The 25,251-nt window shown below is 43.1% G+C and overlaps 1 protein-coding gene across 1 annotated transcript in view; it reads left to right on the top strand.

Moving 5' to 3' along the window:
- Positions 1-6,293: 6,293 nt before the first annotated feature.
- The window catches only part of TMEFF1 (transmembrane protein with EGF like and two follistatin like domains 1), a 122,205-nt gene continuing 103,247 nt past the window's right edge, over positions 6,294-25,251 (top strand). The window contains exon 1 of the mRNA XM_059815646.1: positions 6,294-6,477. Coding sequence (XP_059671629.1) covers positions 6,294-6,477 — 184 coding nt within the window. The remainder of the gene's footprint in view (positions 6,478-25,251) is intronic.

The following is a 25,251-nucleotide window of genomic DNA, read 5'->3' as shown; positions in this document are numbered from 1 at the left end:
GCAGCATAAAACATGTCATTCTTTAATCTGCTTTTACATTTTGATTAAGAATTGCAGATAACAACGTGAAGGGTATTCTCAAAGCAAGGGACGTAATTGGCAAGATCCCTAGTATTCATTAACTGAAGATTACACTTAAAGCAAACTGAATACCCACCTGATTCAGAATACAGAGAGCTGTCAGGGCAACACAGCTCTAGTTCAGTGAAATATACTGTATTTTTGCCTTTGAGGATACCAAAAGCTAAAAGCAGGATTGAAAAATCGGCATTATTTTATGGATACAGTAGAAGAACTGCAGAACTGAATAAGGTGTGACCTTCCTGGTACACCTAGGTGCATACAGGTTACTATGCTGTGAATTAGCTGCAGTCTAAATATGATTCACTGGGGCCCATGCTAGCAAAGAATTGAAATAGTCTGATCAATAAGTGACAAAAGTATTTATCAGTATCTGGAAATCACTTTTACTGATCAATGGTTAGAGTCTGGCAGTATTTGAGTAAGAGAAAGATGTCAAGAAGTTAGAAGAAACTGAGAAAAGGGTAACAAACTGATTAATGTACTGAAGAACTGATTTATGAGGAAAGATTAAAAGATCTAAATATGTGAAGGTGCTAAATGACAGCTCATATTTTATTATATAAGCCAAGAAAGGAGAAAAATTGTTTGGAATGGATGAGTGAGAACGAGCGAGATGGGCAAACATATTTGTGCCAGCCATGAGAATGTTTTGCAGTTTCCACTACTGTTCCTGCCACCACTCCGAATAAAAGTCAACAGGAGGTGTTAGTGTTGGGAGGAACCAAAATGCGCTGGAGAAGTGTGTGTTTGAAACTGGGTTTTGAAAGGTAAGGATTTTGTTTTGCAATGGCTACAGAATCCTTTGTGTCCCGTGGCTGTCGCCGGAAAAAAGACATCTCTTGGTGTCCCGGCAGCAAAATGGGTTCAGTAATATTTCTTGATTCATGGGGACGTTGTGACAGGAAATTCGAGAGAAGAAATGTATCTCTAGCTTAGTTCTGAAAAATCATCTTATTGACCCATATGGGCTTTTAGTCATGCCTTTTGACTGAATAAAGATATTCTGGGAAAGGAGAGGCAAAACAACTGCAAGAAGAGAAACAGATCTGGCACCATGGTGAATGGAAAAGTGAAAGGCAGAACAGTAGGGAAGAAAAGTAGGTAAACATCTGAAAAATTAGAGGTTAAAAGAAAAAGAGGGAAATAGAGAAAAGAACTACAGAAGTGACATATAAGATGCAAAACAGAGTGGCATAGCAAATCAAGGGAAAGAGAACTCAGCTTCCTAAGAACTAGCCTGAATGTGTTGCTGCCTCAAAAATTGGTGAGACATTGGGGCAGCTTTATGCGCTGGAAAAGGACACTGCTGCACAGGGCAGCAGGGTGCTGGGGGGTCAGTAAAATGGCCACTGCCCCACTGCCTGTGTTGCTTGCCCCAGAGCCATGATTTAGTTATACTGGCAGGGGAGAGAGCACAAGCAGTCATCAGTCTTCTCTTTCCCAGCTCCTAGGAGCAGCAGTATCAAGCCAGGCTTTCCTTGCCCTCACTCTGTCCTCGTTACTGTGCCAGCAAATTCATTTTGGCCTAAACTGTCTTTTTTCTTAGCTTTGAGAGGTGTTAAATTCTTGAATCAGTCGATCAAGCTTCTGGACCAAAAGTTAGACATGTGAAACTTCAACAGATCTGAGACTGGTGCCACATATTTAGTCCTGAACTGAAAGGAGCAAGAGAGTACTGTGCTAAACACTCTTTCTGTTCAGCAAAGAGCCTTCCAGGCAAGAAAACTCCAAAATTATGTTTGCATGGCAGGTGCGTGAGTGTGGCAAGATAAACCTGTGCGAGGTTTGTTGGATAGGCTCCCATGTCCTACACAGTGACCTCGCTCTAAATTCTGGGCCACGCATTTGATTGCTGAAGCACTGAGGAATAACACAGAAGAAATTCTGTGGCACTGAAAAATAATTTTAATGTCAGTTAATTAAATACAAAATTTAATAGCTAATAAACTACGCATGAAACTAAATGGCATAGCTAGTACCACCTGGTCCTTTCTTGACTGTTTTGATTTTGCACTCGTTTTATATTATCAGAATACAGTGGAATTGTATACTGAAGATCCTTATTTGTATTATCCCAGTTGCAAATGCTGAAGGTGGCAGGTTTAGGCAGGTGTCAGTTGAGATTTTGGGCACAGAAGATGAGAAGAAAAAAACAGGGACAGATAAATGAGTTCAACTATTGGATAAACGGAGTGTTTTTGATAAAAAATGAAAGTGAAATAGCTTATATGAGATGACTCCTGTGCCTTGAGGCATTTGTTGAGGCTGATTCTAGATTTGGTTAGACAACAAGGTCTTTGGTTCAGGACCAGAGGCAACGGGCACAAACTGAAACACAGGAGGTTCCCCCTGAACATAAGGGAAACACTTTGTTGCTATGAGGGTGACCAAGCACTGGCACAGGTTGCCCAGGTAGGTTGTGGAGTCTCCATCCTTGGAGATACTCAAAAGCCATCTAGACATGGTCCTGGGACACCTGCTCTAGGTGTCCCTGCTTGAGCAGGAGGGTTGGACCAGATGACCTCCAGAGGCCCCTTCCAGCCTCAACTTTTCTGTGATTCTTCGATTCTGTGAACACTGTTCCAGTTTATACTCTTAGTATTTTTCATGTCTTCACAACTACAGGAGTTGGAAACATTTTTTTCATTAAGAATGAAACCTGAGATTAGTAAGTACAACTCTCTGGCAAAATACCCAGCAAGGGCAGGATTCTACTGCCTGATGCATAGGGGTGTAGGGGGCTCCGAACAACAGTTTAATGATTTAACTAAATTATATATCTCTCTTCTCCATTTTGTTCTCTAAGATGAAATAAAACAGTGCTTTCACAATTAAGTGTATCTGTATTGTATCCAGATCGCTGGCAAATGAAATGACTGTCACTGGTCTGGCAGATTCTCCCTGCTCTTGCGTAGTCCCTGCTTCCCTTTGGTTGTGCATCTTCCTTCTTACAATTACTGAAGAAAAATAAGGGAGGGTGGAAATTGTGTATGCACCAGCAGCGGACCGAAAAACTGCTGTTGGTGTTCAAGAGCTCACAGAGGATGACAATATTCAACAATCTGTAGAGCTTCCTACTTTCACAGGAGAGCAGCTGGAGGTGAGCAGAAGTGAAATTATTGTATAATTGCAATAAAGCCAAGATGCAAGGTACCGAATGTGACAGAGTTTAGCATGATCTCAAGACATACCAGATCTGTCATTTCGTCGGTGTGGCATTCCTTCTGCCTGTAACAATTTGTGTCGCAGAAGCAGCTTGTTCAAATGCTTTCAGAGTTCTTTTGCTTCTTTAGCTGGCAGGAAAGTGTTCAGGGTTTTTTTTAAATACATGTATCAGAGAACAGAATAAGAATGAATACCCAGCTGGCGTAGTGTGAATTTGCCAATCGAGCATGACTGTATCCCTCACTTAAGACTAGCTAGAGATGCACCCAGATAACAAAACTCAGACGTGGCTTTTCTACCTAAAAAATGGCATGCCATCCATCCTGGGAGTCAAAAACCAGCAACAAAACAAAAGCCCAAAGCCAAACCCCATGAGATTTACTCTATCTGGACTTGTTAAAAGCTTTCATACGATGCCACATAGGGATTTCCTAGTTAAGCTGAAAGAGATGGGGAACTGAAACAAATCTGCAGATTCAGCTGGGAACTCACCACAGATGACAACACGCTGCCCTGGAAGGAGAATGTTTAAACTGTGAGAAGTTACTGTTTCTTAAAGCTTATTCTGGGACCAATAGCTTGTATTTGCATATGTTTTCATTATTGTGAAGGTGGGAGTGCTCTGGACGCAAAGAACTGAGCAGGACTGTCAATAGAAAGGAAGTTCAGAATATCCTACAGAGGTGACTACATAATCTTGAGGACCAGAATAACAAAAATGAGATGAAATTTGATAACGGAAAATATAAGGTCATGCACTTAGACATTTATAAAAAGCATTTTTATTATGGACTGTAAATGACAGACAAATAGAAGGCGAATTGGCTATATGAGAAAAGGTCGTTTTGGAAGAAATAGGGAGAGACTACCTCCATCACAAAAAGTGGCAATACCTCGTGAAAAACTGTTACACATGGCATGTCAGCTATGCTGAAGAAAGCTGCATTCAAATTGTATCTAGTGCAGAAAAATCTGAGTTACGGAAACTCTGTGTTATAGGAGGAGACTAAGAAAACTTACTGATAGGCTAGACAAGTTGAGAGTGGCTATGACTACTACCTATAAATATATTACAGGTTTGAACACAAGGGAAAGAGAAATGTCTAACTGAAACACTGTATGGCACAAGGACAAGTGGGTATGAACTGGTCTTGAATGCGTTCAGGCTGGGCATTAGAAGGAGCTTTCTAACAAGGAGATGACGGCAGTTCTGGTCCGGCCCTCCAGAAAGAAGTGCAGGAAAATACCATATTTAATGGAAGATGGATCTAGTTATGTTTATGGAAAGGGTTATATGAGTATTTGCTCCTACAACAGCAAAGCATTACCTTCAAAACACAAGATCTGTGCCAGTCCCATGGCCTAAAGATCCAAAAGGTTTACCTACTTAGCCGACTAGATTGCAATACGCAGATCTGAGCAAGCTTTAAACAGCCTGGCCAATGTACCTCGGCGGCCGAGTTAGAGAAGAACAGGGTCCATACAAGTTAATGTACCTCACCTCACTGAGGAGCAGAGGTCTTCTGACATCTAGCATCACTGCTAGCTAAAGGAGCAAGTAATTACAGAAGAGCGTTTACTTGGCAGAGGCAGTCAGTATTGAACTCCATATGCCGAAAGGAAATTGCTCGCTCAGTCTTGGAAATACAGGACTTATCTCTTCATCGCTGTATTTAAAAAGACAACAATCTGACTTTATGTGTCTGACCACTGTGCCTACCCAAAGCTTACTGCTGGATTTATGGCTTTATTCTTGAATGCTCTTGTTATCAAACTACTCAAAGGTCTCCTTACACAAGCGCTATACCTTACAGCAAGCCGGTGGCACGCAGCAGCAGAGAGACCAAGGAAACAGGCAGTTCTTGTCCCTGAAAAACAAACGGTTTGTACAGAGTATTAAAAAACTTGCACGATATCTAAGTGACAACTGAGACAGGAAAAATTCTTGTTGAATGTAAAGCGTTGTCCCGTATTTTCCCTATGTGAAAATGATAACAGTGCTGTCAATTTACACACAGCTTTCAGTCACACAGCAAGATGCTGAGCATCTGCACTCAAGATACGTGCCTAGCACCCTGTGCCCGTGCAGTGCTTCTGACCCTCTGAAGCATCTCCGTGTAAGGGACTGGAAAACCCCTAGATAATAAAAGCACTGTGTTACAAAAGTCGCTAGCTTCACCGTAAACACATTTATTTACTTGGATCGGTCCAAAAGCTCCTGCCATACGTGCTGGGCTTCCGCTTAGTAAACATTAAACACAACCCTTACAAATAATCAATAGCAGAGATGGTCTCTCTGCTTTCTTCCCCATCCCCACTCACGCCGGCTTGTTAGTGAATAATCAACCATCTCGTGGGACGACAAACGACGTGCCCGTGGCCCTCCCTCCTCGCCGCCCCTTGGGACCCGCTCTGCTCTCGCTCACCCATCAGTACAATCTCCGCACGCCCTTCGGCGGTACCCACCGCCGGCCCGGCCGCGCGCCGCGCCGGGGGCCCCCCACCCGCTCCCCGCGGCCGGCCGGGCGGGCGCTGCCTGCCCGCCGAGCCAGGAGAAGCCCCTCACCTCCCCTCCGGTCCCGGGGGAGGGGGCTGCCATCACGTGTGCTTCCTCCCCCTTCTCTCCCTCCTCCTCCCCCTCCGCGGCGGCGGCGGTGGCAGCAGCAGCCGCCTCGGCTCCGCTCCCTTTGTTGCAGGCGGAGCGGCGGCGCTGCCGGGCGCCGCGCACAAAGGAGCGCGGCCGGGGCGAGGCGGCCCCGCCGGCGGCCAGGCGCGGAGGCGGCCGCCGCACCGCCGGGCTGCGCGGGCCGCGCTGCACCGCCGGGGCCAGCCCTGCCCGCGGCCGGGCGGCGGCGGAGGCGGCGGCGGCGGCGGCGGGTCTCTGCGGCCGCCGCGGCGGGGATGCTGAAGGTGCGCTCCGGCGCGGCGGAGAAAGGACGGTCCCGCCCGGGCGGCGCCGCGGGCTCCGGTTGATGCTGCGGGCCTGCCGCCGCCGCCGCCGCCATCCCGCTGCCGCCGGCGCTGCTCCTCGGCCGCCCCTCGCCATGCTGGGAGAGAGCCCGGCCGCAGCCCGGCCGCTCCTGCGAGCGGGACCCCCCCTGGCGCTGTGCTACACCTCGGCCCTCCTGGTGCTCGCCCTCTCCGCGCTGCCCGCCGCCCGCGCCTCCCACCCCCTGCCCGGCTCCGAGTGCCAGGGCGGCGGCAAGGGGAAAGGCATCAACTGCTCAGGTAATGCCCCGCCGGCGCCCGCGCCCACTCCCGCCCCGCGCCCACCCGTGCGGGCAGCCCACGCGTGCACGTGGGGGCTGAGCGCGGCCCCCCTGCTCCTCCCGGCCCGGCGCGGCGCGGCGCGGCGCTGCGCTGCGGGCGGCGGAAAACAAAGGAGCGGCGCCCGCCCCGACCCCGGCCCCGGGTGCGGCGGGCCGGCGCCCCGGCCGGCGGGGAGATCCCCCTCTCCGGGGGCGGGGGGGCGGGGGGGCGGGGGAGCCCCCTCTCCAGCGGCTCCCCGCCGAAGGGAGGGAGTTTGCCGCCGTCCCCCGGCTTTTGTTGTTCCCTTCCGCCCCCCCGCCGCGGTGCCGGCAGGTGCGCGCCGGCCGCCCCGGGGGCTGCCCGCAGCCCACCCCGTGCCCCCCGCCGCTCCGTCCCCGTCCTGCCGCAGGCGGGGGGGAAAGAGCCGGGAAGGCAGCCGTGAGCGCAGCCCCTTAGGGCGCTCACACGGGCTCTTTCTTCGGTCTCTCTCTGTTCGTGTGCGCAGCCCAGACCCCAGAGCCGGGGGAGCCTCTCCACCCGTCCTTCTGCCGGTTGCTGTGTAGATTCTCTCTGGATGAGGTGTCGACAGCAAAATACTCCGTGATGTGCACTGAATAAGCTTTTTAGGGATTTTTTCTGTTTTGGTTGCATGACAGGAGAATGCTTTATCACGTCTGCCCATCCTATGCATAAGTATATGCTGGCATAGACAGTTTCAATATAGATTAATTGGTTTGGCATGACAGCAACACGTTTTCTTGTATCTTGAGGGATATGGTGTTTTAAAAGTAGGACAAAGTAAATACATACAATATAAAGTTTACAGTTTGTTAGAAAGACTTGTTTTTCTTCTAAAACCTGTATTTAGAAAAGGTATTTTTTTTTTTCTCCGAAAAATTGCTGTGCATGCCTCCGACTGCTTTTTAAAACGATAGGTTTGTTCCCCTGCAAGGATCGCCAGGGAGAGCCGCACAAAGTGCCTTCTCCAAGGTGATGAACGCTTCTTGCCCTGTGCTTGGAGCCCCCGCTCCCATTGTCTTCAACCGCGTTTGGAAGGCAATTCCCACGTTGGAAGGAGCTCTCGGTACCTCCCAGGATAGGGTCCCCAAACGGTGTACCAGCTTTCAAGAAATGAGGGAACGGATTAGTGATCTTCCTCCCAATTACATTTTATAATAAGCATAATGCTGCTAAAGCAGGCTATCAAATTCGCAGACCAGCAAACCGTGGCAAAATGATTTTGCAATATAATAAATCTAACTGCTCTTCACTCTTAATGTGCTCACCCATTCTTCATTTTACCCAGTTTAGACATACACTGCGTTAGTGTGTGATACCACAATGCTACTGTTTTACTGCTGCCTGACTTTTTCATTCTATTTGTATGAATATCATGGTTATTTTTAAAGAGAGGTTAATAGGTTAATGTGTCACTGGCATTAGTGGCTTACCCATCAGAGACATGAGGGTCATTAGACCATGGCATGTGCATAAATCAGTGAGATTAAATATGAAAGGCTGATGAAATATACGGGGAAGTTTCTAAGATAATGTGGAATGCACGGATACCTTTATTTAGAAACCATCACGGAAAGAGGGCTTTCCAATCCGGAATTAGAAAACCGTATGCTATATCAAAGACATTGAGAATGATTCGGTTCTACTAAAAATAGGCAGAAGCAAATATATGTGCTATATATGTACATGTGGCAGGCGCTGTTTTTAGTGTAACTACAAAAATATGGAAGGAAAATTTCATTTAAAAATGCAGTAGTCAGATTCTGCTATGTGTTAACTGTTTCATGCAAAACTGTACTATTTCTGTTCTCAACATTAATTTTGAAAGAACTAATATCTGGGACAGATTTTCCCCTCACCTCTGCACAGCTTCATTAACTTTTACCGGATAAGCTACTCCCTGCAAAAGATGAGTTTCCTTATATTTACACATGGGGCCAGACATTGGCATTAGCACCTTTCTCAGTGGACTGCTACCATGTACATTGCTATTTATGATGAAAGGTAAACTTCAGAACACTATTACTACTTTTTCTTTAAACATTTGGACTCTCTAAATTACTTTCCATACTCGGAGAAGCAAAATTCTTCACTCCTCTGTTATTCTGTCATTTTAATATTTGCATCAGGTTGACCTGCCTCCCTGGAACAGTTTCTTACACTTTTTGGGATGGTTCCTGAGCTTGTAACATTTTATCAGCACTAGATTATGTGGCTACCTTTAGTTTTTGTTAAATTTTTAGGAAATGCTGAACTCCACTGAATATACCACTTAAGAAAGAGTTTGCTATAGCAAAAGAACATTGCAAGGTGGAGAACAAAGGCAGACAACATGAAAATTAAGGTAGCTTTTTCAGCCTTGATTCTGCCCCTTCGACACATGCATTAGGTTTTTTGTTGAATTATAATATAATTGCATCATCCCCGGCCAAGGGAAGAACATATAATCAAGTGATAGAGCAGGAAACAGAGAATTAGGACATATCTGGAGTTAATTGACGATGTGGACTTAAATGTATTTGTTCATCTGTCAATCCATACTTTGCTAAGCTACGAAATTGAAATAGCCCCATTTTACCCAGAATGGGGTAAAAAACAAGCTGGTGTTTCTATCTGGAAAAGAGAATCTTAGGTTGATGTTTTAGAGATGTTACATTATTCCTAGCACTACCTGTAGTCATCTTCTGTAACATTTCTGGTACTCACTGACTGCCCGTGAGTAGGGTGGTGTGATGCTTGCTTCTCTGCTCAGGCTATAAGGTAGTTGTGTCCTTAATAAAGGCTGTGAACTACAGGGCATCCCGAGTGTAAAGGTAAGTACAAAATGTAGTTAGTTTGTGAGCTCCTGATCTGCTGGTACTCTCGAGAGACACACACTGCACGTGGGCATCTTCAGTTTCAGTTTCAGTCTGGTTGAATCTCTGGTGTGAGGTACGCTCCAGTTGCACGTGTGGCAGCCACAGAGGTTGCAATTTGATCATAACTGACCAAACGCTGAGGATTTTGGTGAGAGGTACACAGACTTAAAAAGACATATTGCTCAGTGCATTGGTTTGGATTTGTACGCCCAGTAGTTCAGTTAACAGAGATACGTTTCTGTTGGTAAGCCTTTCAGCTTGCTGCTCCTTCATGTGATAACATACGCTTGTCTGGGACAATTCCACACACCTCCTATGAGTCTCATAGGCCATATGCTGCCCGCAGTTTCTTAAATTCTCTTTGAGAGAAGTGGGTAAAGATAAAACTGTTTTGCGATAGCTTATTGAGGATTGAATGAGGACAAGGAAAAATTAAGGACACCTTCTCTTTCACAGAATTCCTCTTCTGAGGGGTTTGAATGCTTTTCTTTTACACAGTCATAACATGTCTGAAATAGTTTGTAGATAAACGTAGATGGAAATTACTGATTAGGGAGAGGGAAGGGGACTGAGAGACAAAGGAAAGTATCCATCGTGTGATAGGGTGATGGCTGAGTGTATGACGGGCTGTTTATTGAGCATGGAAGTACAAGCTATCAAAAAGCTTGTAAATTTTTAGAGACAACAGCAGAGAAAGCTATAGTGGAGCCATCCTTCACCATATACACATTATCTTAACTTTCAATGTGCTTTAGAGAAATGATTTCTGCCCTGAAATAACTCACAGAGTAAATGAGACAAACAGAGAATGTGGAAACAGTAGAAAAAAGAGAGAGGTGAAGCAGAGAACATGGTAAGCCAACAGGAGTACAACAAGCACAAGCAAAACCCATGTGTTTTCATATTTTAAATTGTGGTAGGATGAGAAGGGAGGGGTAGACATCATCAGTGGGGTGAAATCATCTGAAGACTGGACAACAAGAGCAGATCTTGAAGAGGGATGGGAGTGGAAGGTGTTGATTAGTACATGAGAAGGGCGTAAGGAAGCAGTATGAGAAAAGATACACAGCTGACAGTGGGAGCAACTCAGAGAAGATGGACAAGGGTGGCAAGAACTGTCCACATCATTTGCTTTTGTTTTCCAAGCATGCTTTTTTCCCTTGTGTGAACAGAGTTTTAAAGGAAGAAGAGTTGGGAAGGGCACAGAAGGTGAGCAAGATGAGCAACAGGAAATCCAGTTTAAATGCAGGTAAGGCAAGAACGTCCAGGAGTGTGATCATAAGTCTGTGTAGTATAACAACAGAAGAGAAAAATTATATTAATTTTTGATTACTGCACACATCCAAAGAGGGAGCAGTGCATTTAAAGTACAGATACTGTCACTGTTACTGGAGATGCATGTGGTACCATAGAGAAATAATACCTCTTTATGTCTCATCCTTGCTTCTGTCTACTTTTTGCCATCGATGAATGTGATCTCGTTCAGAATTTCCAAGTCTTTTTCTTTGGCATCTCCTGCTGAGGTCTTTGTTCCCTCATATCCTTCATGTGCAATGGAGGCCGTTTGATTACGGACTCCTTGTTTCCATTACTTTGTTAGATGCCATCGAGTCTGTTCTCTGGAACCTGTATCAGGGATCCCCAAGCTTGCTGTCACTGGATACCAGTGCTAGCAGAAGAGATGTAACATGCATTTTTCAAGAAAAAAATTATCTGCTCAAGTCTTGTCTGGGTAGCACTTTGATGTGGTCCAGTGTAACATATTTGTACCTGCTGTAATCAAGGACTAGAAATTAAGAACATATCTTCTGCATTTTGTGTGCAGGCTACCAGTGGTGCTGTCTTGTTCAGTGCTTGACAGCTTGTGGGGATGGTGGGGAATGGCGGGGAATGGCACAATCTGAGGTTACGGGGGCCAAACCAAAGCAGGGGAGTACTTGGAATACTTTGCCTCAGCAGGAAACTGTCTCTGCTTGAACGCTGCCCTTGCCTTTGCTAACTCTGCTTCCTTCCAAAAGGGTTTGACAGTGGCAGGATGAGACATTGAGAATTTTAAAAGTGCTAAAAACCTAAATGAACAAGACTATAGTAGGGTTAGAAACACAGCATTTGGGGCACAAGCTCTAAATATCTAAGGAAACGGTTTCCTAGGGATATGATTATTCAGTCACCTTTGCAAGGGTCTCTTTCTCAGAAGCATCTAAGATACATTGGCACTGAGGAGAAGGCACGCTTTCAAAAATGCTGTCTACAGTTGTCGACAAACTACAGTTTTAGGGCTCAAACCAGGATGAACTGTTACTACTTTAAGGCATGTTACCTATCATGTGTGAGCTGTTGTAGCTGAAAACTTCACCTTTTTCCTTAGGATAAGAAGGAGTCTAAAGCTACTCACATCTGGTACATCTACACTGTGAGGTGAAGACTTGAGTTTACGAGTGGCTTAGCCAAAATGGGTTCTGTGTACACTCTTTCTCACTCTAGGCTTCTGTGTTGTCTGAAGTGTGGGTCCAGACTGTCCCTGCAGCTCCCTTGGCCCTGCCTGTGCCCAGTCCACATGGCAGATGTGAACACAGATTTGGGAGGATATAAACCTCAGGCACTCCCAGCCTCTGCAGTTCAGCCTTGGTTTGTGCCTGGGCTCAGCGGGGACTTTCTGAATCCGAATGAGATGTGGCCTCAAGACTGGCTTTTATCCGTGCTTATCTGCTGGAACAGACATACCCTTTGTGATTTTTGTGAAGATTAAGTGGGTGAGGGGTTTTTTTTGGTATATCATTCTAAGGTACATGAGGCGAAAACGGCTTGTGCTGAAGGTATGAAGCCACATTGCTAAGAATGTAAAGGCAGGGGATGGAAGAGATGTACAGGTTCAGGTAAATTAGCCTAACTATTTTAAGAAATACACACCTTTTTTATGTTTGCATAGATAAACTTGATCTGAAATGGTATACAGGACTAGAATAATTGGTTATTTTATCTAAGATACTATGACTTATGTTCCTGTAAATGAATTATAACAGTCAAGCCAAATAAACTGTGATATGTGTTTGTGCCGATCGAACTTCTGAAGTAAATGATCTAGACTCAGTCAGGTGACATATCACTTTGAGAAACTATAGTAAGGCATGAATATAAATCAACTATAGGTAAAATGTTAAGAACAGTGATTAAAAAGAGAAATTAAAACTCAGACAGTAACATGCACGTATTTGTTTCCCTTTAGTGTAATTACCTAGACATGAAATGTCCTTGCAGTACAGATTCTTATGCTGATTAAAGAGCCGAAAGGTAATTAAAGTAGAATTGAAAGTGTCAGAATAGCAGAAAATCATCTCATAACAGGTGTCACTCCATCATTGTCACTAGTGGGAACTAGTAGCGTGATGGAGCAATCGAGGCTTGACTGAAGGCACTGGATTGAATCCAATTTCTTTCTCAGTTTTTGAAAAGGGGAAAATAGGAGCTATGTTTATTGTGGAAAATATTGCCAAGAAAACATTCTTTCTGTACCAAGACCTCTCTGATAATTCCTGTTAAAGAGAGAACAATAAGTGTCTTTATTAAGAGCAGCCTGGCCCTTTTCTTGCTATTGATATAAGGATAAGTATTTTGTACTTACAGTCTGCTGGTATTCTTCTAGAGTTGGCAGTAGACTGGATAAAGGGGAGAGTTAATATTTACTTGGACTTGAAAAAAAGGAAGCTGTGGTCAAGGTCTTTGAGTAGAGAAGTATGAAAGCAGAGAATCCCACAGATATTGACAGGAGGGTCGATTTACCCTTTTCCTATAAAGAGATTATCACGTTCCACTGCTGATCCGTCAGCTGAAAGTGCTTGTGAATTTTCCAGCCTGTGGTCAGACTTTGGCGAGTATCCACAAAGCAGGTAGTGGCAGTAGTTCCCAGAATAACAGTAGCTGTAACATCTGGGGAAGAAAAAATACTGAGCACCAGGAATGTTGAAAAAGGACCTATTCTTCTGATAAGTCCTTGGTCAGTCCTTGATAATCCTTGGTAAGTCCCTACAGATGCTGTGGAATGAAAGTGGAGGTAGAGGACATGTTGGCATTTTTGAGGTGAAAGCCTGTCGTCTTCTAAGCAGTCTGTAATATTCAGTAGAGCTGAAGACCAAGGAAGTTCTTTATAAATTATTCTTAAAAAAGCTATTCTATCCCGAGAATAGCTTTAGATAATAAGAAAATTATAATTAAATAATGTTCTGTAAACTAAATTGTCCTCTCTAATTGCTGTAGTTTATTCTTGTATCATCTTGAAATTCTAACAATTTCTCTGTAATACAGAGAAATACAGAAAGAAAAAGAGAAAGAGTGTAAGAGAGTGGAGTTGTATTTTGTGGAGCTCCTAAGTGTGTAGAGAAGGCCTTGTTTGACTAAATCAATCCATAGTACATTTTATTTCATGAAACCATTTCTTGGCAAAATGGGTCTTCTTTGTGTGATATTTTCTTCCAGAAACGGATAAGAACATACAGACAAAATCTGGTTAGGAGTAAGTTCAGTAATCAAAATTGTGATCTGATGAAATTAAAAGTTTCCTGGAGAACCTTAAATCTGTCCCTTTGTCTTGATTAACAGCTACAATGTATCTTTAGTTCTAATTTAGTTCACAAATGGCTTCAAGGGGATCTGAGAGCAGAGTTATTTCATCTTGTATTATTGGGTAGATATCTAGTGGTGCCATTAGTTGTTTAAATATTTGGGATTTATGGGTCATATGCTCTTCAATTTATTTGCTTGTTTTTAGAAAGAAAAAATATCAGGTCATTTTTTTCTCTTAAAGAGTCTTACCAGGGAACCTTTGTCTTCTTTGGAGTGGGGAGCAAGTTGCCAGTGGAGCTCTTTGCTAGAAGAGCACCTAGAAGACTTCTGTTCTTGCTACCTGGTTATATCTCCAGACCTGGCTGGGTGTGGGATGGGAGACTGACCAGGCTCTGCATGCATTTGCATATGTATTGCTGATGTGAATTTCCCTGTTTAAGAAAGCAATTTAATGTTACACTGATATCAATGTTGATTTTTTTTAAGTTGCTCTAAAACTGCCTCATTGTTCATAGTGCAGTTTGTGAGGAGGCGATGTTTGACTAGCAAATTGGGGTTTATTTTAGGATAATTTAAATTCTCATTATAGTAGACAATTTCTAATGACTGAAAAGACAGGACTTTTCTGATAATAGATTATGTGTTACAGCAACAGTGTTTAAAGGATCTGGTTCAAAAAAAATTTAAATCCTTGTAATACCTCTCTTTTGACTTCGTATTATAAAAATAAATTTAGTTGCAATTACAGTCTTGAAACACCCAGATTATATAACTGTGTTCTAGCTGGCAGGATCCTCATCCATGCTTCAAGAATAGTGTTAATTAAGACCAGCAGGAAAACACGTGAAAATGAAAGAGAAGAAAATTGGGAACTAGACAGAACTGCCCCTAATTTTTCTGAAGGGACCTGGCTTCTCTTCGTAGCTGCTGGCTCCTCCTCTACCGATTTCTACCAGGCTGAGACCTTGCTATGCTCCTCTATGTCTTAAATGGGTGCAAAACTGTTTGTGTTTTCGAAAGACACATAGAGCATCCTGTGGGGTGCAGCTGAGGAAGAGGTCAGGTACAATATTCTTGACAAACAGACAAAAGGGAGTTCAGGACATGAAATGGTTCTTCTCAGGTCTGGTCTGGAGGCCAAAACCTCACAAAATCTGGCTCTGCCTGGCCGCAAATCCTCCGTAGGTAGCCTCATTCCAGCTGCCTAGCTTGCTGGCAGGTGACAGCTCGGTTCCTCAAGGAAAGGCCCTGGGGCATCTCCTCTGCCTCACACCAGTCTCACAGGATCAATGTGGACGCAGATGGAGTGAATGGGGGCAGCCGGGCAAGACAGAGAGATGGATCTGTGCAAACTCCGGTTAATCTGCCCTTGATCACCATATTGTGTTTGAGATGAACACGAAATGCTCAACTTCAGGAGCTCCAATTGCTTCACCCCAGATCCAGCCCTGATTATTTCCCAGACTGGCACATTTCCACCCAGGAAACAGGAGTTTGACACATGTCAGTGTTCACCTACTGCTGACCAAAAAATCCTGCTTTAAGAAGCGCTTAACCAGTCTCAGTTACTAACTCATGTGAGCACTGCATATGATGGAAGAAGAAACACACAGCCCCCAATTAAATCATGCTGTCACATTACTTGCGTACGACTATGGAAAGCTTTCTATAAACACACATATTTCACAGCAGGTGAGAAAGTGCTCTGTTGCCTCAACCTGAAGCATACAGAGGAGTTTGTTGTACCTTACAAGAGTTTTACTTGCTCTACTATTCAGAAACTGTTTCACATACAGTTTCACATATGACTACAAAGAATGAGTGATTAGGTAAGCATCATTTGCAGAAGTTGCTAAATTTCCTCTAAAATTTTAAACAAAACAAGAATCTTAACAAAAGTAGCATAAAAGCTTGAGATATGGGCTAGGTAAAGGTGTCAGTGCATATGCAGAAAATGGTCAAAATAGTCTAGGCATTCAAAATGAGTGAGTGCTTTTGAAAATGTAAGTTTTAATTCTTAAGGGTGTCCATAAAACACAAGACCAAGATATAAAGGCTTTAGCTGGTTGATGGAGACAGGTCAAACAGTGTTTTCAACAGGTATTTCCATAGAAAATTTGATAAAAAATTGTGGCTGGATAGCAGTTTGTTGCTCTAAAACTCAGGGAAGCATTGATCTAATTGTTTACATTTTGCTAATTAGTATTGACTCTCATTGTGTGTTGCCTTTATCTGATCCCTCTGGGAGAGACAGAGGTCAGTGTGTTGTGCCAAATGGGTTCTCTAGGGCAGAGGAGAGGAGCAGAAAATCCTTAGAAAGGCTAAAGAAAGGGACACACACCCCCAGCAATACCGACATGTGCAGTGGTGGGCAGATGAACTGTTCCTTTCCTAAAGCACGTGTCCCTCCAGCAGCTTTTCCTTCATCCTCAATGTCTCACAGAAGTTTACCTAGACAATTCTGTGAGGCAGACTTCCTTTTCCCTGTCTTGATTGGAACTATAATTTTATGGAATTATCATTTCAAGGTTGTAAAAGTGAAAGTAAAATAGGCAACGCTTCTGTTGAGGTTATAGAAATTTTTTCTTATATAAAACGTGGGTTGGGAAGGCAATTTATTTCATTGTATTTCTTCTTTTTCTTTGCTTGCACAGATGTTTACACCTACAAAGAATGTCTTTGCAAAAATAGTTATGTGTGTTTGAAATGTGCAAAATTGGTTCTGAGCTCTAAGAAATACTCTTTTTCATGTCAGAAGCTAGTGGTTATGGTAGGAATGAAACAAAAATTTTGGCTAGAAAACACAAAGAACAGCTGCCTATTTTTTTTTTTTAAGTAAGAAGAGGTTTATCATTATTTCAATGCTCTTTGTTAAAACCTCTGTTTGTGATATAGAAGAGTTATCCAGGTGAGAGAACACAACTTCCACATTTGCAAGTGATACCCGTGCTGCTGGCTGAGCAAACAAAGAGGATCACTGGAACCAGACTCTGAATTTGAGTGTTTGGGTGATTTATCTACCAGATGGTAAATGCAGTCCAATGTAAAAAATTAGTCTGGGAGTAGGGAATCAATCATCCAGCACACTGATCAGCAAAGGGATTTGGGTGTTACAGCAGAAAAATTAATGAGCTGGCAATCCACTGCAGAGCAGCATTAAAACAAAAAGATACTACACTGTAATAAGAGAGTCCTCACCCAGAAGACAAGAAAGATGCACATACTGCTTTATTAGACACTTGATGAGCCTAATCTAAAGCAGTGTATTAGATACCAAAACCCTAATATTATTCAAACATAAAGATTAAAAAGTTCAGTATCAAAATCTGGAAATCAGAGTTAATTTAGGAAAGTGAAGTTTTTTGCTGCTTCATTTTCCAAATACATAGGCTTTTCTGTCATAGGAATTGTTAGTACTCTATATTATAGTAATAGATATTTCTGTGCTATTTAAAGGCACAGTACAGCGCATTCAGAATCACCTAATTATAAAATACCAATACTAGCTTTATACCATAATTATATCTTTCCATAAAAATCTTGAAAATGTGTCCCTAGCCCCTTTCAGATACTCAGGCTACAAGAGATCAAAATGGCTTCACCACCAAAAGCTTTTCATTACTTTTCTCTGATTTTTCATGGGAAGCCATTGAGTCTCCATCTAGAAAAGCCTAAGAAAAGGTGGTTCCTGCGCTCAATTTCCACTTTTTAAGCTTGGGGTTTTTTTATTCTAAGGATTAGGTGCAGGTTAGGCTCCTTGGGAAATGACACTGTGTACAGCCTGCTTCTGCAGGGAGGAAGGGCAGCAGCAGGGTCTGGCCATGCTGGTGTGGGGCCACTTGACACAGGTGGAAAATCTAGCTGTGGGTCCCCTCTCAAGCCTGAGGCATCAAAGTTGCCTCTGTGACTGCAGGTAGCTGAAAGAAGTAGGTTGGAAGGTATCTCTTTTCCACTGTGGAAGCTGCCTGAAACTGCTCTTGTGCGTCTTCTGTGAGTAACCACTTTTATTTCTGAAAACAGCCAAGCAGATAGGAAAACTTAATGCCATCCTGTCCTCCGATTTTGGCCTTTTCTTGTTTGGTTTGTTTTTTTTCTTGGGGGTGGGGACTGGTAGGTTGGTGAACAGCTAGCGAATCACACAACAAAATTCTCCAGTGTCCCTGTACATCATGCAAATGTAATCCCCAAATTGTCTTTCACTTACTTGGTATTTCCTGCTTGGGTTTTTGGGTTTTTTTTTTGTTTTAAATGATTCCTGGAGAAAGATTTCTGCAAACACAGGGGAAAGGAGCTGACAGTCTGACTACCTAAACAGTAGAGGGAAGCCCACTACCTAAGGAGTTTTTCCAGAAGCACTAACCACTGCTTAAAATCAACAAAAGCTCCTAGATTATGGTCCCCGTGAAAAAGAGATTTCTCTATGTACAGAGTACGCAGTCAGAACCTGCAAATATTAGTCTCATACAGCTCTCCAGTTCAGGGGTGTAGAAGCAATGATTTTCCATAGACTTGCAGGACCTGCAGCCAAGCCTGTACCAAAGTGATGGACTCGATTTCCTACATTTCTCTGAGCCGCAAAGACATGTTTGCCTTAAAATTATGCAGAGCATGTAGAAGTAGTTTCTGATGCTGTGCTGGATTATACTTACACAGCTCCTGTGCTAATCAAGTTCAGCCTTGGCGTAAATAGGAACTGTACCTCAGTCAGTGTTTGTGTATCTCGGGGCTGAAATTGGCCTTTTGCTTCTTTTCAGTTGTATGGGTGTGAAACGAAGGGTGGAATTTAGCCACGTGCATATTTACATGTAGGGGTTTTTTTTGCCTGCTATATTTATATGAAGACTTTTACTGGCTTTATTTTTTCTGCCATTTTGGATGTGCACAACACTGTTAAAGATGGCTGACCAAGGCTGTGGCCTGAGGATGCCTGTGGCCCTGCATTCGAACAGAAAATGCGGATTAAATTCCGATTGGCAGTGACGCAAGGTCTATCAGTGCCACAGCAGGAAGATGATTCAGAGCAGGGGTGGTAACGCGTCTGTGATCCCTGTTTTGTGCCCCTCCTCACCCTGTCCCCCTGGCCTGCCTGGCTGTACCTGGGGGGAGGAGGGGGCTCCACTCCTTGCTCACTGGGCCAACTGTTGGAGGACGCCTGTCAAAGTCAAATGTCCTTTGCAGTGTCTAGGCGAGGGCAAAATGAGAGCCGACAAGTCAAAGTTCCTTGATTCTCTGCTGTAAACCAGGTAATAGCAGCTCATTTATGGCAATTAGGAAGTCTCCCTCAAGAGCCGTAAGCTGATACCAGGCGTATTTTGGCAGAGTGTCCGCTAGCTGTACTCCTCAGCCCCGGGAACCGCAGGGAAGACAACTCTGGAGCTGGCTAATCCGCTGTTACATTTGCCGAGGGGATCCCCAGCAGGGAACCATGAATAATTTCCACCTGCTTTGTGCTGCACGAGTGGCACGACGGGAACAGGGGCAGATGGATGAATATATTGAAGGCGAGGTGGCCTCCTATCCGTCCTTTAAATAAGGCATGTTTCTTAGTCTGAAATGCTGGGCATCGCAGGTTTAGTGGCTTTGTCCGGCTTGCTGATGTGGTGGGCTGCAGAGATGCGGTCGGCTCCAAGCAAGCTGGAGTTCATCAGTTCTCCGCAAACCTGGCGGCTCTACCAGCCCTGCGACAGCCATCGCTATGAGACACAATGAAGCAGGAGAGCAGCCTTGCTGTATGGATGCCACGCTGTAGCCCAACTATAAACTCCTAGCCCCTGAAAATCCTTTCAAGGCTGGCAAAAGGGGTTAGCAGGAGCTTTGGGAATTGTATTTTTTCTTGTGTTTCAGTAAGGATAAATGAGCAGACAGAGAGGAGTTATTAGCTATAGATTTAGCTGACAAACATGCGTATGGGAGAAAAACGTATTTCGGTAAGCTGGGCAACTCCTCGAGGATGATTTGTTTTTTTAGAAGCGTAATACAGTTGTTAAAGTTTGAAAGGAACAGAGCTAGTGGCTCAGGTCCTTCCTGGTTTCTGTAACTTACTGGAATTGCCAGAAATCATTAAGGAACCTGAACGATCAACCGGGGGCTTGTTTGTTTGTTTTCTTCCCCTGACTTGTATGTGGCTGGTTATTTTGTTACTTTTCCAGGGGTTTTCTGACTGTTTAATTAACGTTTTCAAAATTAGCCCTAAATAACATAGTGTGCTTGGGTGTTTGGAGGAGAGAGTTTATGCAAACCTAATTATGCTCCAGCACCATTCGTACTGCTTATGTTTCAGGGATATTACCCAAGAATTAATTTATTTCCTTTCTTTGTATACAAAATAGGAATCTAATGCTACTTTTACAAAGGTATGTGTATCATAAGAATGCATCGCAATGATTTTTTAATTTATAGATACGTTAAAGGATTTTAATGAGACCAAACTGCAAGAGGAAACTGAGTTTTTTGTATTAATTTGGAAACTAGCAGATTTAACTGTTATGTTTTAATCTCTTACATGGAAAATACTCTCTTCTTGGAATTAGCTTCTATATAATATTCTGAAAATAAAAAGGTACTGCATCTTTCTTTTGAAATCAGTAACTACTTTAGATATTTTTACAAATTCTTTATTTTGATGTAGACTGGCAGGGTCTGTGGGGACCTGGAGGTATGATTTCCTCTAATTAAATTTTGAAGTGTATCCCTGTTGTTTCCTTCTTGAAAAGGTCCATAGCTTTAGAACATTCAGTGCTGGCGCTAAAATCTTTCAGACCACAAATACTGCAACAGCCTTTAAATTTTTTTTGTTGGATAACTCATGTTTTTAAGTAAGTCGATGTTTCATTTCCAATATCCAGTTAAGTTCTGTAACTTCCTTAGAAATAGGTATTTCCTTCTGTGCTTTTAAATAGAAAGGTAATATTCCCACAAAAGAGCTTGTCATACATGCTGACTGTCATGCTGACAGTCTGTCATCCACATGGCTGGAAGAGATCTCCCATGGCATCGAGCCTCCTTGGTCACTATTTCTGCACTCAAGCCTACTCCTCAGAATCACTCATTCCTTTATGCTTGACCCCACTATGTACTATTTGCTTAACCATGTCTTACCAATGGAATTTAAGACTTTGTTTAAAAAGCTTAATATGCAGCTTATGTTAAAAAAACATAATAAAGAGAATAGACATTGGGGACATTACTGTAAATATTCTTACAATAATCTTGCTTTTGTAACTTCTGTGTTCAGGAATTTCCCACCTCAGGAAGATAAGCAGTAACTTTTTTGGATGTGTTTTCAAAGATCTCTAAAACTTACACATGGACCAGACTAGCCTGAAATCTGCTTTACACTTTTTTTTGTGTTAATTAGACTTTAAGTTTGGGTGAAAATTTAGATGTTAGGAGAAGAGTGGATTAGGGTACTTAGATTTTTTAAATAAAACTTGATATATTCAATGAACAGCTTCCACTGCTGTGAATTATTGCATCCCGCTTGAATTGCTTTGAGAATAAAAAGCATCCAGACAATGAGAAATGCCCAATTAGTGAGTATGTCTGGAAAATCTGATTTGAGCAACTTGTCTAGCATTGCACAAGGACATAAAAATTATATTTGCTTGAATAACATTAATTCAGGAATCTTCTTGTTTCTAAGTACTTGATTTGCTCTTTTATTATGGCTTTGCTTAACGTAAGTTCCTTTGGGAAAAACAAAAGAAAGAACAACCCTCCCCACTAACAGCTGGGTAAAATACAGACATTTCATAGGATGGACTAATTTTTAAGTGGCTGTGAGGAAGATTAAAACCATTATAACCTGGCAGAGACCTCTCACTTGAATTAATGGCATAATGGGTACTACTGAAAGTAGTTCTCCTCTGTCAGCCAGCCACCTGAAAAACAGGCAAAGAATTTTTCTATATACTTACTGGAAAGCAAAGACCTAGCAACCTTGGGCTCCCTGTCCAGGCCTGGCATCCCATGTTTTCCAGGGGTTGTTTTTCACCGTCCTTGCCTCTTCCACTCCGTGGTCCCTCTCCTCTGGCTTTCCTCATCATCTTCTTTCCACCTCTGCTGTACCTGCCAGCTCTCTTTCCTTCATAGTCAGTTCTCAGCTTTGTACTCGGACCATTTTCTGCTCTTGGGCAAGGAGACCACTGAGACCATACAAATATGACATGTATGACAAATACAAGTTTGCCAGTACTGATTTTTGGTGCTGAAGCCACAGCTCACCTGGGTCACCATGAAGAAGGAGCGCATGGAAGGGGGACCCTGTGACCAATTTTGCCGGTGACATGTAACAGACAAACCTCTTCTAGCAGCTTAAAATTTCAGGTGGATTGGATGTATTTTCACATAGCAGAATACAATGGTATGAGCCTTGGAAATCATACCTCCTTCACTGCACCTTGTATCTCAGCTCCTGCATGCAAATGTGGAAAAACTCAGACACCTTAATAGTTCAAGTTGCAATTTTGTTACTAAAAAAAAAATAATAGATAAAACACCGTATGTGCCTAAAAACTACAAAGCTGGAAATTTTCTATGAAAACAATGAGCCTGTGTGCTATAAACAGCTTAAAACATGATCTTATGATGGAAAACATTACACAACGTTAACTCAAAATACAGTTCCCAGCTCTGTGTGTTATTGCAACTTTGGAGTTAGCAAGTTGCATTAAAATCAAAGGGCTCCGCATTTACTCGAGAAGCTGTTCAGAAGTTAGAAAATGCCAACATTTTGGACTATCAGACTCACTTTCTCAAATAAGTCAAATACCCTCATTTTCATGGGGATGTTTCTGAGATTCCCTCACAACTTTGCCTGCAGAAACTGTGTACAGCTTTTTCTTCCAGGCTCAGTAAACCTGTCTATTTCTTGTTATGGAAAGGAAAATGATGAAATGTAACAAGTATTTATGCTATTTATCTCATAGAAAAAAACAGCTGAATAATATCGTTAGATAACACTGGAAAACAGTTTTGCAGAGCAGGAAGGGGAAGTTATAGGGTTTGGTTTTGGGGAAGGGGTTGGTTTTGGTTTTGGTTTTTAAATGTGACAGAAATCCCAATTTAAGGTATGGTTTTATGAGCCAAGGTATGGAGAATTGACCTTGCCCAGGGTTTCACCTTCCTGCTCCTGGCTGTGTATCCCACCACAGACCTTGTCCTACCTCAGCCTTCAGTGCACCCCGCTCTCAACTGGGTCACCTCACTAAAAAGTGGCAGAACACTAATGCAGCAAAAAGTAGATACTTTCTTTTCTTAGTGTTATTGCTGGCTTACTGACAGTTGTGACAAGTACCAGACGTGACAGGGCCACGAGGCGGAGAGCAGGGAGAGATAACGAGGAGATGTGAGGCCTCATCCCTGTCGGCACCAGCGAGCTGCCTGCAAGGCTGTACTCTTGCCGCACCTGGAGAAGGTCCTGTAGTGGTGTGGGAAGGCAGGATGTGGGCCCCTGGGGTGGTCCTGTGCAGGGCAGGATGCGGGCCCCTGGGGTGGTCCTGTGCAGCTGATGGATCAGAGCTTGTTCTGAGAGAGACAAAGACAGGCCTGTGGAAAATTACAAGCGAAGCAATAAATAAGGGCTACGTGGCAAGGACTGGGCGTCCTTGAGAAATGAGGATGTAGATAACAAGTAGTTATGATCAAAGTAGAAGGGAGTTATACAGCTGCTCAAACTGCAAGTAGAAGAACATAAACAAAAGTAACTGTTAGGCTCAAACTGCAAGTAGACGTATGTTTTAGGCTCAGCCAATTAGGATCTAACAAGTAGGCGCGTATTAGGTCTAACGGTATAAATATGTGTTGCTTGAATAATAAAGTGGACTATGCTTTATCACTCATATTGAGTCGGACGCATCTGTTCCTTCAGCCGCGAACCGTCGGTCAACTCCTGGCATCGGGAAACTCCCGACATCTTCGGGAAACTCCCAACATAGTGGGAACTCCTGCCAATGCTTCGCTGCCTGCCAACGGAGCGGCATAGATTCCAGAGGTTAACAAAACAGGATGATAAAGTGTTTAGGAAAATATTTGTACCTCTTTGCTTGGCTAGTGAGGCCATAAATGTATTTTACATATGGAATGACTTTTGAGTGAGTTCTTGGTAATTCACCGTAGACATGCATCACATATTCGGACTTGCACGTCTCCCTGGCTTGGACAGACTTGCTACAGCCATAAATACATCTTATGCCATAGATTTTCATCACAACACTGAAATAATGAATTTCAGTATATCTCTTTCTGAATAACAGGCAGAAATCTTGTGGAGTAAAGATCTGATCCTTCTGAAAATGCAGAGTGGTGTGGGGAGGTGTGCAATCAGATTGCCAGAGAAATTTTCTGCAGATTTTCAGTGTAAATCAGGTCTGTCAGACAGAAAAGGTTTGTTCCCTTTTTCAGAGTCTTACATAGCCAGTATAGAAGCACTGCATATGATTCATTTTCTTGTTTAATTTGCCTTGTTCTTCATGTTACACTTCACTAAATATATTCACTTTCATTTTTGCCATTCCACATGACAGAATTTATCTGCAAGAAAGGAATTTTAACTGCAAGAAAGGTTTTAAAGACAGAGAGTGAAGCGGCAAAACATGAGGCAGGAATCTAATGTAAGATGTGAAGGACTGGCTTCCCGAAATTGAGGAGCAATTAAATTTATTCCACTAAAGAACTTGAAACCTGTAAAGTAATATGGTAGCATAATGGCAGGCAGCTCTTAATGAGCTTATGCACTTATTGCAAGTTAAAACCAGTTGCGTGTTTGACTAACAAAATACTGAGAATACATTATCATTAAATGTTGGTGATAATGCAGTCACAACAATAGCAATATACATAAGCCTCACAGAGCTACTAAATTTACTCTATCTTCTATGAGGAGCAAAAACAAGCAAAGAAAACAAGACACAGCTGTAGGGGAAAAAACCCCACAGGATTAAACCAAGAAAGCGTGGTAGCTAACAAAAAGGAGCAATCAGGTTCACCTTGAATGGCAAAAACAAAACAACCCCAAACAAAACGAAACAAACCTTCCATCTCAGAGGAATCCTCTTTTTCCGAGTTAGCATCTCTGGAAACATGCTTGGTGGGAGATTTTAATCACTTAATCAAGTAATAGAAACATTAATGATTTCTAACCTGCTGAAACTCGGCGTCTCTCGGGGTTTGCTTCATCATCTGAACTTAAAAGATCTGCATCTGCCAGCTTGGCTCATGAGCACAAAACCTGAGGAAAAACAGGCTGTTTCTGAGAGAGCTGTGTGAACCCTTCCCACTTTAGTAAGACATTTGATTTGAAACACCGCGTAAAATATAC

Source organism: Gavia stellata, chromosome 3, assembly GCF_030936135.1.
Source record: "Gavia stellata isolate bGavSte3 chromosome 3, bGavSte3.hap2, whole genome shotgun sequence".
NCBI lineage: Eukaryota > Metazoa > Chordata > Aves > Gaviiformes > Gaviidae > Gavia > Gavia stellata.
The sequence above is the reverse complement of the archived record's forward strand: the minus strand, read 5'-3'. Positions and strand labels throughout refer to the sequence as shown.